The sequence below is a fragment of the Populus nigra genome, chromosome 9 (genome assembly GCF_951802175.1).
Source record: "Populus nigra chromosome 9, ddPopNigr1.1, whole genome shotgun sequence".
NCBI lineage: Eukaryota > Viridiplantae > Streptophyta > Magnoliopsida > Malpighiales > Salicaceae > Populus > Populus nigra.
The window spans coordinates 4,836,212-4,852,881 of record NC_084860.1 but is presented as its reverse complement, the minus strand read 5'-3'; the positions used below and the strand labels follow the sequence as shown (position 1 = coordinate 4,852,881).

At 35.0% G+C, this 16,670-nt stretch overlaps 2 protein-coding genes across 5 annotated transcripts; both read left to right on the top strand.

Moving 5' to 3' along the window:
* The first annotated feature begins 681 nt into the window (after positions 1 to 681).
* On the top strand, positions 682 to 8,230 carry LOC133703809 (auxin response factor 3-like). 4 transcript variants are annotated; one of them, XR_009843946.1, is made up of 12 exons: positions 682 to 1,629; positions 1,956 to 2,012; positions 2,406 to 2,588; positions 2,711 to 2,795; positions 2,941 to 3,031; positions 3,108 to 3,272; positions 4,074 to 4,193; positions 4,265 to 4,340; positions 4,973 to 5,138; positions 5,238 to 6,160; positions 6,797 to 6,918; positions 7,373 to 8,230. XR_009843946.1 is itself a non-coding variant. In XM_062128495.1 (12 exons), the coding sequence occupies exons 2-12, from the start codon at positions 1,327 to 1,329 to the stop codon at positions 6,836 to 6,838; spliced, it is 2,211 nt and encodes a 736-aa protein (XP_061984479.1). In that variant the 5' UTR covers positions 683 to 941; positions 1,297 to 1,326; the 3' UTR covers positions 6,839 to 7,143. The 4 variants fall into 4 exon arrangements, 3 of the variants coding, with proteins under 3 accessions (XP_061984479.1, XP_061984478.1, XP_061984477.1); XM_062128495.1 differs by lacking the exon at positions 7,373 to 8,230 and having other exon boundaries at positions 683 to 941; positions 1,297 to 1,629; positions 6,797 to 7,143; XM_062128494.1 differs by lacking the exon at positions 7,373 to 8,230 and having other exon boundaries at positions 684 to 941; positions 1,237 to 1,629; positions 6,797 to 7,143.
* Positions 8,231 to 10,297: 2,067 nt separating this feature from the next.
* On the top strand, positions 10,298 to 14,235 carry LOC133703810 (MLO-like protein 12). Its single transcript, XM_062128497.1, has 14 exons — positions 10,298 to 10,578; positions 10,736 to 10,793; positions 10,880 to 11,037; positions 11,126 to 11,242; positions 11,462 to 11,522; positions 12,054 to 12,142; positions 12,240 to 12,314; positions 12,429 to 12,517; positions 12,617 to 12,666; positions 12,774 to 12,814; positions 12,923 to 13,096; positions 13,297 to 13,332; positions 13,431 to 13,559; positions 13,712 to 14,235. The coding sequence occupies exons 1-14, from the start codon at positions 10,456 to 10,458 to the stop codon at positions 14,060 to 14,062; spliced, it is 1,551 nt and encodes a 516-aa protein (XP_061984481.1). The 5' UTR covers positions 10,298 to 10,455; the 3' UTR covers positions 14,063 to 14,235.
* The last annotated feature ends 2,435 nt before the right edge of the window (positions 14,236 to 16,670 follow it).

Sequence of the window (16,670 nt, the reverse complement as noted above, 5' to 3'; positions counted from 1 at the left end):
AATAATACAGATTGGTCCCTGCTAATCCTAACAACGACTAGCCATGGATTGATGCCAATTATTGAAGACTATATATATATATATATATGTATGTATATAGCTTATCCACTCTTTGGCCAGTTGAGGGAATAATGACAAGCAGCTAACGTTGCTTTTAGCCTAAGGAAACAACTATAATTGCCTAGAGGTTCTAGTCCATAGGGCAGAGTCAAAACTTGAAGCAGCAGCAGCAGCAGCAGCAGCGCCATCATGACGGGAAGAGACTCCAGTTGCGCTAGATCTTCAAGGCCTTGGTTCCAGATTCGACCAATTGGATGCTCGAACAGACAAGAGATTAGATTTGAGAAATGAAAATGAAAAGCTAGGAACACTAAAGGGCTGTAAAAGTTCCACAGCAGATGGCAACACTCAAGTTCGGCAAACTGAATCCATTCGAGCTTTCTGTTGTCACCTTTTTTCGATGACAAAAGCCCTGCAAAATGTTTATAAAATAATTACACATTTAAAGCCATTTAGCCTATTTTTTATATTATTATGATGGTTAACATATAATTTAAAAAATTATTATTCTAATGTATTTATAAAAAATACATTTTAAAAGTAATCTCTTTCAAATTCCCTGTGCTCCCTGTAGACTCTAAGCAAGGGACATGAGGGAGATTTGAGAAGTGAAAGGGGACAGAATAGACATCCGCCCGGAAATACAGGGATCCGTACAGGAACTCTTTCACTCCTTTTACTGCTACAAGATTTATAAACTGTATTACATTACATTTATTGTTATTATTATTATTATGTAAAGGAAGAAGCACTTGAAAAAGAAAAGATAAGAGAGACAGATATAGTTCCCATTAATATCTCTTTTTCTGTCTCTCTCTCTAACACTACTGCCACACATCGCATCCTTGCAGGGTCTTCTCAGCATGGCAGCATTGCGGCAGGTACTGCATCTCAGTTTTGCAGATCATGAGCAAGGAAAGAAACCCATGAAAAATTGAGAAGAAAATAAATAAAAAGTTGAAAGCTTTAGTTTAATTTAATACTAGTACCCTTTAAAGCCTTTGATTTGATATCTTAAAAAAGCAGAGAGAGACAAAGGGTCTCTCTTTTTAAGAGTCTTGACTCTAATCTCCTTTTAGGCCATTGCCAAAGTTGCACTATAATGCAGTCATGAAATCTCTCCTTGCTCACAAAAGCACTTGTCTTTTAATAAACCTTCATTATTGTTATCAACAGTTACTCCTTGTTATTCTTCAAGAACTCTACACTGTTCCTGTTGTTGCTGCCTTCGTTTAGGAAAGGCTATATAGCTAATCAAGGCTAAAAATGGTGGGTATGATAGATCTCAACACTATTGAAGAAGATGAAACTACACCGTCTTGTGGGTCTTTATCTTCTCCATCATCATCCTCTGCTGCTTCTGCTTTGAGTGCTTCTGGTTCTAGTACCTCTTCCGTTTGTTTGGAGCTTTGGCATGCTTGTGCTGGCCCACTAATATCTTTGCCAAAGAGAGGGAGTGTTGTTGTGTATTTCCCTCAAGGCCACTTGGAACAACTCCCTGATTTGCCTCTTGCAGTTTATGATCTCCCTCCTCATGTCTTCTGTCGAGTTGTTGATGTCAAGCTCCATGTAAGTCTTTGCATCATTTTGTATGTGTATGTTATCTATATGTTGTTTTTATCGATGCAATTGTTGTGGCCAAACAAGGTGTTTTTATTTGATGATGCTGCTTAGTTTCATATGGAAATTAAAGGGTTGCATTTTTGGTAATCAGTTTTTGCAATTGCGGAGAATTTCATTTGTTAGTTGTCTAGCATTGTAAATGTGAGGATTTCTATACATGTATTTGGTTGTTTTTGTTTATTTTATTCTGGTTTTTGTTCAAGGGAAATGGAGTGCTATATATGTTAAAGACAGATTTGTGGTAAAATCGTGGTTTTTTCCCCTTGTGTCAGGCCGAGGCAGCAAGTGATGAGGTGTATGCACAGGTCTCCCTGGTTCCTGAGAGTGAGGTGGGTGGTTTTCTAATCTTGCTTTACCTTCAGTCGTTGAAAATGTAAGAAAATTTGGTAGATTGAGTTTTTGGATGATACTATTGTAATACTGCTGAAAGGGAATTTTTTTTTTATTTGGGCTTGTAACTTTAACTACCTTTTTGATTTCAAAACGTTTAAGAGATTAGATTTAAATCTTTATTTAATAAAAATTAAATGGTTCATTAACAAACAGAATGCTTGTCACTTGTAGATATGCATCATTCTTTAAATTTCAAGTGTTGAATTTTAAATTTCAAATACTTTGTTGCTGTAAGTGTATCTTTTGGTCTGTTTCTCTTGATTCATTATGGTGTTAACTGAGATTCTTGAGACGGGGTTCGTTTCTCCTTCAATTGTTGTTGTGCACAGGAAAATGAGCAGAAGTTGAGGGAGGGGATATTTGAGGGGGATGGTGAGGAGGAGGATGGTGAAGCCACCGTGAAGATGACAACACCCCATATGTTCTGTAAGACCTTAACTGCTTCTGACACTAGCACTCATGGAGGCTTTTCAGTCCCTCGTCGAGCTGCTGAGGACTGCTTCCCTCCTCTGGTAAATAAAACTGTATTATTTATTAATGTTCTCTTACAACCATTTATGTGTGCGATTTCATCTTCGACTGTCCTACATTCTCAACATTGGATGTTGTTGACTTGAGTGGATTCTTACTATAGGATTATACTCAACAAAGGCCTTCACAAGAGCTTGTGGCAAAGGATCTTCATGGCTCTGAGTGGAAGTTTCGACATATCTACAGGGGTATGCTTGAGGCAATTGCACTTCCTTCTTAAGCTTCATACTTTAGTCTTTCTCTCAATTGATTAATAGTTTGCTGACTGATTTTATATACTTCCCTTCCCCTGTTTGATTCTTGAATTTGCTTTTTTCTTTTTGGTTTGAGCAGGTCAGCCACGGAGGCATTTGCTCACTACTGGATGGAGTGCGTTTGTCAATAAGAAAAAACTTGTCTCTGGGGATGCCGTGCTCTTTCTCAGGTATGAATATCTCTCTTCTTATCAATGGGATATAATAAGCCCAACTTTATGATTCTGTATTTGTATCTTCCATCAGGGGTGAGGATGGGGAATTGAGACTGGGAGTTCGAAGAGCAGCACAAGTTAAATGTGGCCCTGCATTTCCAGCTCTATGGAATCATCAGCTGAATCAGATCTCTCCTGGGGATGTAGCTAATGCTATTTCTACTAGAAGTGTTTTCCACATTTACTACAATCCAAGGTAATTTTCTTCTTGTTTCGTCTAGTATTTATAGGAAAATTGAACCAACAATTTGATTCCAGTATGTGAAACTATCGGATTGAATTGTCCTAGTAGAATGCTTGTTTGTAAATATTACTGAAAAATTTATATAGGGTGGTTGCTGCATCTTTAGATCATTATGGTGGCTTGAAAACTTAAATATATTTTGTGGTGGCATGTGTGGCGTGTTTTATACAACATTTTGTTCCATAAAGCTCTCACCTCAGTTTTCATCATCTAATTCAAGCCATAACTGAAGATTGAACTGCAATTGAACACACTGTTGAATTTCTCATCATCTGATTGCCACCCTTTCACGGTGATGTTCTCTTCAGTATTCTTTTTACATATCACCAAAGTCCTTACCCTTCTATTATGCGTATCACCAAAGTCCTTACCCTTCTATTATGCATATCACCAAAGTCGTTACCCTTCTATTATGTTTCCCCTCTTACCAAAAAAGTCGTTGCAGAATCCAGATTGGTATGTTGCACAAGGTTTTTTCAACTTTCTTCCAAAATCCTGTGTAGTTATCACGAAAGTACTTCCTGTTCTACCAAACCATTGTGTTTTTTATCCATTACTTGAGAAAGAACAACTCAATTGCTTATTGAATCTGTCGCTGTCTGGGTGACTTGAGCTATTTGACTTGAGTTTTTTCTTGTCTTGCCAATTGATGAGTTTCTCAGTTGTTTCTTCTTCTGCTACCCATATTTTATTACCGTGGATTTATTACTTTCTTCATTCCAGAATTCTCAAGTTCAATTTCTTACTCTGTAGGGCCAGCTCATCAGAGTTCATAATACCTTTTAATAAATTCTTGAAGAGCCTTGATCAATCCTTCTCCTCTGGAATGAGATTCAAAATGCGTTTTGAAACAGAAGATGCAGCAGAGAGAAGGTTCGCCATCCATGGGTTTGTAGCTTTTAACTAATTATGTTAACAAAACATTAACGAAATACTTTTTGCAGATACACTGGAATAATAACTGGAGTCAGTGAGCTAGATCCTGCTAGATGGCCTGGTTCAAAATGGAAATGCCTGTTGGTATGTAGTTGTTGAAAATCATATTTTATAAAAATTACTTCCAAGTTCTAAATGTTGGTGGAAACCTTTTTATTGCAAACAAGGTCTGTTTGAGATTAAGTTGTGGGGTTGCGGCTAGACTTGGTCCTGCTTTTCTGCGTTCCATCTATGTAGGCATTGATGCATTGTTGCCTCATCCTCAGTCTTTTATTATCTGAAGTTTGGAAGAACTACTGAACTGAAATTACAAGCATAACTTGCAATGGTTAAGATACTTTTCCACACTCCATCACGGGACCTTCAATATCTAACCATTAATTAAGTCTTGGTCTTTCTCCATGATATTATACCGGGTGTTCTGTAGTTGTACTTTGAGGTGATGATATGTTCTGTAGCCATGATTATTACTGAATATCACATGTTTAAAGAATTTTTGTAATTATAGAAATGCAGAAGTGATTGTGCTTGATTAGTTTAAAAGTGGGATATTTGTATTATTTTTCTGCTTGGCAATCTGGTCATTTTCTTTTGTTCTTTTCTTCTTCTGGATTCCTTCTGTGCTCTTGCTCCTAATTTTGCCTATTTCAAAACATCTTTACAATTTTTGAATGATATATATTCAGGTGGATCTTTTTTCTTCTTCTTAATCTCAGGTAAAGTGGGATGATAGGGAGGCTAACAGGCTCAGCAGGGTTTCTCCTTGGGAAGTTGAGCCTTCTGGTTCTGGTTCTTTTTCCAGTTCTAATAACTTTATGGCACCTGGTTTGAAGAGGAGCAGGTCTGGATTGCCTTCATCAAAGGCAGAATTTCCAATTCCTGGTAGGATCTGCTTTCCCTCAGATAAATGCATCACCATTTCCAACTTTTTCCTTGTTCTGCATTCAATGTTACTGACTGGTCTGCATGTTTTTCTAACAGATGGGATCGGAGCACCAGACTTCAGGGAATCTTCAAGGTCCCAGGAGGTCTTGCAAGGTCAAGAAATTATGAGTTTTAATGCTCTTTATGATGGTGTTGATGGTCAGAATCAGCACCCATCGGAAATGAGGAGTTGTTTTCCTGGTTCCTACAGTTCTGGGATTGCTGCATTAGGAAGTGGTATCAGAGACTCGGTTGCCACTTCAAATAATTCCTACAAGGGCATAGGCTTTAACGAATCTTATAGATTCCATAAGGTCTTTCAAGGTCAAGAAATTTTTCCAAGCTCACCATATGGAAGAATCCCAAATGCTAATGAGGCTCGTGAAAATTGTAGTCTTGGATTCTCTGATGGTGCCCAAAGTTCAAGCTCAAGAAATGGATGGTCTACAATGATGCAGGGCTATAATACTCAAATTCGACCTCCTGCACAAGTTTCATCACCATCTTCGGTGTTAATGTTTCAGCATGCTAGCAATCCAGTTCCAAAGCCATCATCCAATTTTAATTTCAATGATCATGTGCAGCAGACAGCTACCACCCGAAGTTGGTTTTGTGGTCCTGAAATGCAGGGGGGGAATTTCAAGCTGTCTGCACATTCTGAGCCCTGTGCAAAAAGAGGTGGCCAATGGAGCAATAGTCCTTTTGGTCTGTCCCATGAGCATCTTCAACACGGTGTTTCACAACCTATTGTAGCTCAATCAGCCTTTAGGGGTAGTCAAGATTTGTTGTCGTGCAAAAGCAGCTGCAGACTCTTTGGTTTCTCATTGACTGAGGATAAATGCCTTGTTAATAAGGAGGACAATATGACCTTAATAACATCTCCATTGAATCCTGGATCCTCCTTTCTGCCTCGAGCCGGAGAGCACTTCCATTCAAAGCCTCCAGCAATAAATAATGCAGTTGGGAGCAGTTGTACCGAAGTAAGAGGCCTCTATTCTGATCAAGCTTTTTGATAGTTCATTATATTATATTTCAAGCTAAAAAAGGTGTAGCTTTGCAAGAAAGAGTGTTGTGGTAAAGGGCAACTGAGCTTTATAAATGATGGGTATATAATAGTGACGTATGCTAGCTGGGTATTTGCAACTCAAACTAAGCCACAAACTAAACTAGTTTGGGCAGCTATAGGGAGCTTGATCATGAACTAGTTGATCAGCATTTACTTGATCTGAAGGGGATTTGATGGTTTACGAGGAAATTTGATTCAAGTTGCTGGATTTTATAAGCACCTGGGCAGTTAGTGCCTGCTCATTTCTGTTACCAATGCTATTTATTCATGGAGTCGTGCAGGAGTGTAAAACCTGTTCGATTCCCAGCCTCGCCACTCAAACAGAAAACTTCGATGTCTGGTGCAGTTAAGGGTGGTATTGCACACGTGGTCGATACTGCATTAGTATCAGTTTAGATCTGTAAATCTATTTTCATTATCATTTCGAATGGTTGATCTTATCTTATTTGCCGCATTATCTAATGTAGTCAATAACTGTTCGTGTTCATGTTAGTTTTTCACCTGTTGGATCTAATCTGATCACATTGAAATTGTTTGTATTATTTTGCAGGCAATTCTGCAAACCCGTGCTGAAAATTATCGAATATACTAATGAGGCTCGCACAAGGGATGCTTCCCGTTTCGTGGTTTTATATGTATTTGCTTGTGAGAGAATATAATTATTCTCCTAAGGTAACTTGGCTATATCCTAACTCCTTTGACTATGCAACAGAGCTGTTTGTACCTGGTACTAATCTCTATTAGATTTCCCATGATAATCCACATTCAAGAATGTTCTCTTCATACATGCTTGCACAATCCAATCTGGAAATGTTGTTGTAATAGTGGCAGATATTTCATATGGTTGTCATCTCTCAATATGTTTTGTTCTATGCTAGCCTCCTACATTCCGAACTACTCTGTTGTCTGTTTGTGCCATACATTTTTCTCGTTTGTCCTGCTTGCGTTCTTGTTTGCGTCTGCGTCTAAGATCACTTGTCACGAATTGATTGGATGGTAGCTCTGATATCGACAACAAACGCAATGAAACTGCCTGCAGAATAATGTGTTGTGGTTTTGGTTCTGGTTATGATTCTCGCTTTGCAAATCTTGAAAATGGTTTTCATAATTTATTTATGGTCAACAGCCGTGATTCTCATGCCCATGAGCTTCGAACAAACCAAGCAGAAATTGATGGTATCATCAGTTGCGGGACGAGTTGATTAAAAACTTGATGAATAATGGAAGTGGCCGGACGTTATTGTTGACAGTCCTAGCGTATAAAGCAAAAGTTCCAACAGGACCTGCTGGAGCTTGAGGGCAATCACTTCAACTGTTAATTTCACTATTACTAAATATTTTCAACAACATTGCGACCCACCTAGATTCATGAGCTTTATTATCACGTCCCCCAGTACGCTGCATTATTTCGAAGCATGTGATCGTTGGTCCAATTTGCTGACTAACTGTGATTTCAACGTCTTGGACTTCACCAGTAACAAACCTTGAGAATCATTATGTAACTTTCAATCGCACCAATTATGTACGTTCTTGAACTTGGAGAAGAGGGTTTCAGTTTACCCTAAAAAAAAAAAAAAGAGGAACCTCCCGATCTCTAGTTGCTTGATAGAATAATAATAGTTTCCCAAAAAAATTTCGTGGAACTTGTTGATGAACGACCTGGCCTAGCCAAACGCGTACAGCCACTTCATCAAGCATGCACGTCCGAAGAGGGCGTGGGAGATGAGGCCACCGGCCAACCTTGAGGTGTTGCTCATATTTGGTGGCAGAACCTTACGGTGTTGCCTTCGAAAATGTTTCCTTTCGACTTAATGGCATTGTGGGATTTTGTTCATCATCGATTTTCGTTGAATTTGATGACTGGTGCTAAAGTAATTTCTGTTCTGGGTTCCAATTTCGAACTGATTCAACCATGGGACCAAATAATTGAGCAGATAGAAACCATGGAGGTCAATGATAGCTAATGTTTTATATTTCTGTGTCACGACTTGGGGTTGGAATGACCTTTGCGTTATTTTGCTTGTATCAAGAGACACGATTCATCACTCCAGATTGATCGAAGGAAAGGAGAAGATAGCAGAGAATTTTTGTTTTTTGTACTTTATTAAAAATAAAAGATTAATGGTGACGACTAGCAATGATTCAATTGTTGAAGACGTTCTGCTGGTTGACGACAGACCCTGTGGTTTGGCTGTGTGCGGGTGTGTTTAGGAACGGGGTATAAATGGTCTTTTCTCAAATTTAAATTTTTAAATTTAAATTTTTTTTTATTTTTAAATTTTTTTAATATACTGATATTAAAAATAATTTTTTTAAAAATAATTTTTTTTTATTTTGATATATTTTTAAATAAAAAACACTTAAAATTACCTTCATTATCATCACTATTTCAAACATGATCTTTGAATATGTATCAATAAGTTTCAAGTTTCAACTAGAGTTATTAAAAATTATGATTTTTTTATGTATTTAATATAATATATTAAAAATAAGTTTTAAAAAATAAAAATATTTAAATAAAAAGTATTTTAAACAATAATAACAACTAGTTTTTCAAACACCATCAATAATATAATTAAGGTAAGATGCTTGGAGGCTGGAAGAGTCTCTAGGCAAGAGAAAGTCCAAGCTTTCATATCTTAATCTACCTAAAGTGTAGGGACACAAAGCATGCAAAGACATACAATGTACAAGTATAATACAAAGTGTAAAACATGAGAAACATTAAAAAAAAGGTGTCATAAATCTTAAGATTCGAAGAATTTCTATGTTTGATTTTGATTACGCGCGCCGCCCACCACCCCCACGTAGCGTAGTAACCAATATAATATGTTTTATTTTTATGTTTTAAAAATATTTTAATTTTTTTTTCAAATTAATATCTATTTAGTATTTTCAAATTATTTTGATATTTTGATGTTAAAAATAATTATTAAAAAATTAAAAAAATATTTTGATGTATTTCTAAATAAAAAATACTTTGAAAAATAATTACAACCACACTTTCAAAAACAATATTCATCACGGTTCATGTGTAGAAATCTTTGCATGGTCTAGGCGTAAAAAAATCACCTTTTCTAATTTTCATGTAAAATATAGGAGTCCGTCATATAGTTATTACTCATTATATAGCTTAAAGTAGAGGCAATCATTTTCAGTTTAATTCAGTTTTTATTTATAAAAACAACCAAATTAAAATTTTATAAAATACAAAAAATAAAAATGAAACTGGTTCCAACCGACTGGTTTTGGTTTGGTTCGGTTTGGTTATTTTATATTAAAAATCAAAACTCAACCAACTGGTTTCGATTCGGTTCGGTTAGGTTTGGTTTGGTTTCGATTCGGTTATCTTATATTAAAAACCAAAAGCTATATTGTTTTTTGGGCTTTTTAATGAGATTGGTTTCGGTTCGGTTTGATTTTTAGATTTGATTTTTTTTGGGCTTTTTAATGAGATTGGTTTCGGTTCGGTTTGATTTCATGATAAGGTCACATATATGTAAAAAATATCTTAATTTTTTTTTACTTATAAATATATTGATTTTAGTATAAATATTTCCTTAAAACATAATTAAGGAGGGATTTAATTGTTAGGATTATACTCTATTATTCTTAATAATTAAGACCTACAAAAGATTAAAAAACAAAAAAAACTCCGTACCATCACATGGTACGTTACATTTGAGAACCGATCGAGGTGATTATAAATTCAAAATGAAGTATAAAATAGGGAACGCATCACAATTTGGTGGGTGGGACCGTCATCTAAGCTCACAAGTTGACTTTCATTAACTTATTTCATTGTACACGTCATTGTTTTAAAAAAAAACAAAAAAAACTCCGTACCATCACATGGTACGTAAAACCTAACGTAAAAAAATAATATTTGAATTTGACTTAGGGGTTGTTTTTAATTTAAAAATATATTAAGATAATATCAACTGAACAAAATAAAATAATTTAAAATTCATAAAATAAAATTTTACAAAGCAAACAAATACACTTGAAGTTGGTTTGTTTGTTTGTGTTTTTTGATTTCTTGCTACGAAATTTCAATAACATGTGCAACTTGGTACATATCAAGGACCCAGAAGCCCTCTGTTGTTATATTAATTTGTTTCTCTGCGTTGCGAGCATAAGCTTGGCAATTGAGGATCCTCCAATATCACACGCAAGAAAGAAAAAGAAAGAAACAGATAGTCATAGGAGATGGCTGGAGAAGGAGAAGCAAAATCACTCGAAGAAACACCAACATGGGCTGTGGCTACTGTTTGCTTCTTTCTGATATTCATATCTATCTTTATTGAGCATTTGCTTCATCTTTTAGCTAAGGTACACATACACACACACACACACACACACACACACACACACACACACACACACAACTTAAACTTACAGTACCCGGAAATATTGGACATGCAAGTAAGAATAATATTGATCTCCATTGATCTGGCATTAACTTTCCACTTTGTTTTTGGGCTCACAGTATTTCAACAAGAAAAGGAGGAAGTACCTCATTCAAGCTCTGTACAAGATCAAAACAGGTGATGTTTAATACACATCAAAATATATATAACAGGAAGATCTTGTTCTGCTAGTCACTAAAACTTTATGTTTTCTGTTCGTATAGAGTTGATGCTACTGGGTTTCATCTCATTGTTGCTGACTGTATTGGAAAAGCCAGTTGCAAATATATGCATCCCAAAGAGTGCTGGCGAAACCTTTCTTCCCTGTGGTGGTGTGGATTCAAGTGATTGGAGTGAAGAAGAAGCCAAATGTTCAGAGCAGGTATAAATTTTGTCCACTAAATGCATGCATATGTTATATATAAGATCAATATTTAACACTGATTTGTTTTCACTGGATTCTTGAACAGGGAAAGGCTTCTTTGTTGTCCAGGGAAGGTATGACGCAACTCCAGTACTTGATATTTGTGCTTGCTTCCTTCCATTGCGTATCAGGCATTTTTATATTCGGCCTAGGGATGGCCAAGGTAAATTTCATTTTCTTTCTTTCTCATACTAAAACTTTTGATGTTTTCCATGATGATCTACTGTTAAGTTGTTGACTTTCAAGAACAAAAACAATCCAAGAAAGCCTCCAAAAAGAAATGGAAGTTGTACGGGAAGATTCATACCGTAACAAACCTTGGGTTTTTTACTGACTGAAATGTAAAAGTTTGACATGTGTTTGAAAATTTACTGTTTTTTAGATGAGAAGATGGGAATCTTGGGAGGCTGAGACAAGGACACTGGATTATCAATTTTCGACAGGTATGATCGATTGATGGTCACGATCTTGTTTGGTCACAAAATTCTTTGTTGGACCACGTTAGTTTTGTCTCATCAATAAAATAAATGCTGTGGCCGCCGATGGATTAAACATTCAATGAACACGTACATTCTCGATGGTTCAAGCACAAACTTTTTTAGCTACAAGCAAACAGCATTCATAGCTATGGGAGAAAGGAATATTATCAACATTCTCATCTAAGACTTGAGGGACACACAATATATTGAAACAGCAAGAACTTCATTGGAAAATATCGTATCTGAGAATTAATGTGTTTGTAGTTCAATATCATTTAAATTTTCATGATCAAAGAATAAAATTTAAATTTTGTGATTACATAAGTTGCAAAAATTCAATGGATTTGATCATAATTTCACAAGAAAAGAACACCTACCTATGAAATCAAAGCAACAGAAACTCATCATTCCTTAAAGCATATAAAAAGAAGTAACATAGTGTGCTACTGGGTTATAAAGATTTGTACTTATTTTGCTGTTACTAATCACATACAGATCCCAGGAGGTTCCAGCTCAGTCATCAAACACCATTTGGGAAGCGGCATCTGAGATATTGGAATGAAAACTCAGTTCTTCGCTGGCCGGTTAGGTTTTTTTTTAAATAAATAAATTAACATTGACCATGTTCAAATTTCTATCTGATTATTTCTGCAATGTTGTTGTTTTGCCAATCTTTTGCAGGCATGTTTCCTCGGACAATTTTATGGTTCTGTTTCCAAAGTGGATTATCTAACACTGAGGCATGGATTTATCATGGTATATGACAACCTCAACCACGTGAAATAGAGACAAATTTATAGCGTTAGAATAATAAACAATTGTTAACTGATGAGATTAACTGGTGTTTTTCTTTTCCTGCTCTTTCTGCAGGCCCATTTTGATCAAGATAACAGCTTTGATTTTCAAAAATACATTAGAAGAGACTTGGATAAAGATTTTGGCGTGTTAGTGGGGATAAGGTAATGAAAACTAATCTTCAAACTTCAACGATCAGTACACCTCATTAATCCCAAAAACTGTAAACTTAATTCTTTGCCTAAAAATCTCTGATTTTGCAGCTTCTGGATTTGGATGTTTTCTATATCTTTCATATTCTTCAATGCACACAGTATGTTCAAATAAGCTGATCACTTAACTTATTCCAGTTTTGTTTATATAAATACCGCATCAAAGGTTCATGATTCTAATTTTTGTCAGCATATCGTATGTGTACAGAATTTTACAGTTATTATTGGCTTCCATTTATTCCACTACTGGTACGTAAATCGACTTTAATAATTAATCAATATACTTGAGCAAGATTCAAGTAATTGTGCATGAGAAATCTGTACGTTGAAGTCCTTCATATATGTTATATTTTGCAGATGTTGTTGCTGGTTGGGACAAAGCTGCAAGCCATCATAACTTTGATGTGCTTAGATAGCCATAATAAATCTCTTGTTGTTGAAGGAACTATACTCGTTAGGCCTAGTGACCATTTCTTCTGGTTTGGTAGGCCTAAATTGCTTCTCCACCTTATACATTTCATATTGTTTCAGGTTGTTCTTTAATCCTTGAAGCAAATCTTCTCATTTTCATTATACAAATTGCTTCTCCACCTCATACAATTCATATTCCTTGCTCTTAAAATGCTAACCAATTAACAGCACAACAGCGATATGCAAGTAAAGATAAAGAAAAGAAAAACTCTATACGTGGCTGCATGAAGTTATTCTAAACTATATTCTGGGCTTTGCAGAACTCCTTTCAATTGGCATTCTTCACATGGACTTGGGTAAGCATTTATTAGGAGTACGTTTTTCTTAAGGAATTTATTCTGAGTTGATTTGAATTAAAAAGAAATTACAATTCTAATGTTGCTCAAAATTTCAGTACAAATTTGGATTTAGATCATGCTTCCACCGGCGAACAGAAGACATTGTCATAACGCTTGTCACGGGACTGTTGGTTCACTTCCTCTGTGGCTATGTGACCCTACCTCTATATGCTTTGGTCACACAGGTATGCATCTACATATATACATTTATGATCAACAGATCCTACGTATCAAAATTGTTCCTGCCTTCAGAAAACTTGATTAGCCACAAAGATTTAACTTAAACTGTATATGATTATGTATTCAAGAATTTAAACCTAAATGAGAATTGCAACAGATGGGTTCATCAATGAGGACAGCTGTTTTCACAGAGAATGTGGTTGAAGGTCTGAAGAGATGGCGAGCAAAGGCTAGGAAGAACGTGAAAATTTCCTACTCAGCCCGCCCCTCCCTTGATGCTTCAGTTGACCCCTCACTTCCCCTGGACACTTCTCCTTCTTTCAGCCTCAGTGCTTCATATTCTATAGACCCAAATCCTCCATTGGACAGAGATCATGTTACCATTGAAGTAATTGATGAAGCAAAACACAACGATGAGCAACCCTGGGAGCTTAAAAGAAATGATTCATTTGAAGGCTTTAACGTGAGCAGTGCAGCCCCGGCAATGGAAATACAAAGCGGTTTATAAACACTTGGCAGCTATAGTGCCCTCTTAGCGACAAGAGATTCTGTTGGCTGATTTATTGTACAGTTGTTATTTTCTATTGTTCCTTCATTTCTTCTGTCATTTTTTTGAACATGAAGCTAGCAACCTCGTCCGGATGTTTTATGGGTAAAAACTTTGCGATTTTGTATTCTCTATGTGTGTGTGTGTGTGTGTGTGTGTATAGTCGTTCAAGCGCAGGTCAAGCAAAGTTATCTCTTTTATAATCATAATTCTATTTTTTTCTAGCAAGAAAATTACATGATAATTTTTTTCTAGCTATAAATCTACATGTATAATGTAGAAATCACAAATTAAAAAAAAAATCAATAGAATATTTCACTCTGGTGATAGCTTCTCCTAAGTAATTTATTTCATTTCCAAATGAGCATCTATTGAGGTCTATAGCTGTTATGATCACTAAAAGTAAAAGAAACTACTTTTAAACTATCTATGAATTAGGCCAGTCATTTTCAATTAGACTCATATCGATTGCAAAAACTTCTGGTTTCCTTATGGTGTTGTTAAATATATGTTTTTTGGTCTTAAAAACATTAGTGCACTATATAAAAAAAAGACTTAGCTTTAGGTTTTTTTTAATAAATTTTAAATACCGACAAAATCATCAATAAAATTTTTAGATTTTTAGATGGTTATTTGATATGTAATTGCATCAATAATTTCCAATATCAATGGATTTTTTTATGGAAAATGAAAGGTAAAAGCACACTCTTAATGATGGAATATTCCATCAATGACTTTATCGGTATTAGAAATAAATGATGTAATTTCTAATAAACTAAAATCCCCAACGCTCGACTTTTCAACGACTATATACCGTTAGCAATTCTATTAGTGATTTATAAAACCGACAAAATATTCTTTAACTGCCGATGGAATATTTCATTGGCATTCTCTAATTTTCTGGTATTGTTTTTTCCATTGATATATATAGCTAATTTATATCGTATGGGATAGATATGGATATTTAATACATAATGATTTTGAGACTATAATAAAGGTTTATAGGTTTTAATCAAGGTGTAGTTTTCTAAATATGCTATTTGGATAAAGATAAAGGACAATTCATTCTAACTTGCTTTTAAGTTGGTGCATAGATATTTTCAATGCTCAAATTGTCATGTGATCTTCACTAAGGTAATGCATAAACTGACTCATCAGTCTTAACTATATAAGCTATTTTTTGTGTGTGTATGGGACAAGTAGATTAGTTTCCCAACTAGCTGCTCATATCTTTTTTTTATTAGCATGAATCTCATCTAGGTATTTTCTTAAACCATGATTTTTTACTATTAAAGTGTCAACTAGTTTGTAGTCTAGTATGCTAGTATTTGAGAGTAAGTCCAACGTATACTTCATTTATGATAAGAAAAATACCTTTTGTTGTTTTGGCTACTTCTATATGCCTAGAAAATATTCACAGCCTTTAAGATTCTTCATTCCAAATTCAGCCACTAAGTTTCCTTAAAGTCTTAATATTTTTTATATACGTAATTATCATATCATCACCATAAATTATTGTTACCTTTTCCTATCTATGTTTTAGGAACATGGTATGATCTAAATTACTTTGTCTGAATCTATATTTCATTATAGCTAAACTGAATCGATCAAACCATGCACGAGGTAACTGTTTTAACCCATTCAAAGCCTTTTGCAGTTTACACACTACCCCCTCTAATGAGCTTGTAGTACACCCAGGTGAAATATCCATGTACACTTATTCCTTAAGATATCTATATACAAATGCATTTTTTTACATTAAATTGATGTAGCAACCAATCTAGGTTTGTTGCTAGAAATATCATAACTTAGACTATATTTAACTTTGCTACCACTGAAAAGATCTCTTGGTAGTTTATACCATACGTCTAAATATATTCTTTTACCACAAGTCTCGTTTTATATCTTTCAATGGTCTCATCTATTTTATGCTTGATAAAGAACACCTATCTTCATCCTACATTCTTATTTTCCTTGGGTAGAGGGATAAGACTCCTTGTTTCATTCTTCTTTAATTCCTTCATCTTTGTCACTATTGCTTTAATATATTTTGGTGAGGATATAACTTTATAAAGAGTGTTAGGAACTTGTATAGATGAAAGCTACTTTATAAAGGCTTATAATGGTTTTAACAGCTTCTAAGATGATACATGTTACCAATTGAATACTTTGATTTCTTAACGATCTTATCTAGATAATATTGTTTCAATGATTTCTTGTGATTATGTCTGAAAGGTAGATTATATCCAATAGAAGTATCTATCATATTAGAAGATGAAGTGAGGTTTATTATCTTAGGATTATTCTCATTAAACTGGTCTTTTGGTATTGTGAATAGGGGAAGATCTTCTTTCCTAGTCCCAACAAACTATAACTAGATTGGTTTCAAACTGGTGCTAGTGACTTTCTTTTCTATACCATCAAAAAATAAATTTATCCACTTTTCTTTTTCATTATATGTCTCATCTTGAAAACGATAAGTAAATGAGGATACCAAGAAATAATGTTCTGACTCTGAAAAGGTAACATTTACAGTGATATACATGTGTCAGGTAGGAGGGTGATAATA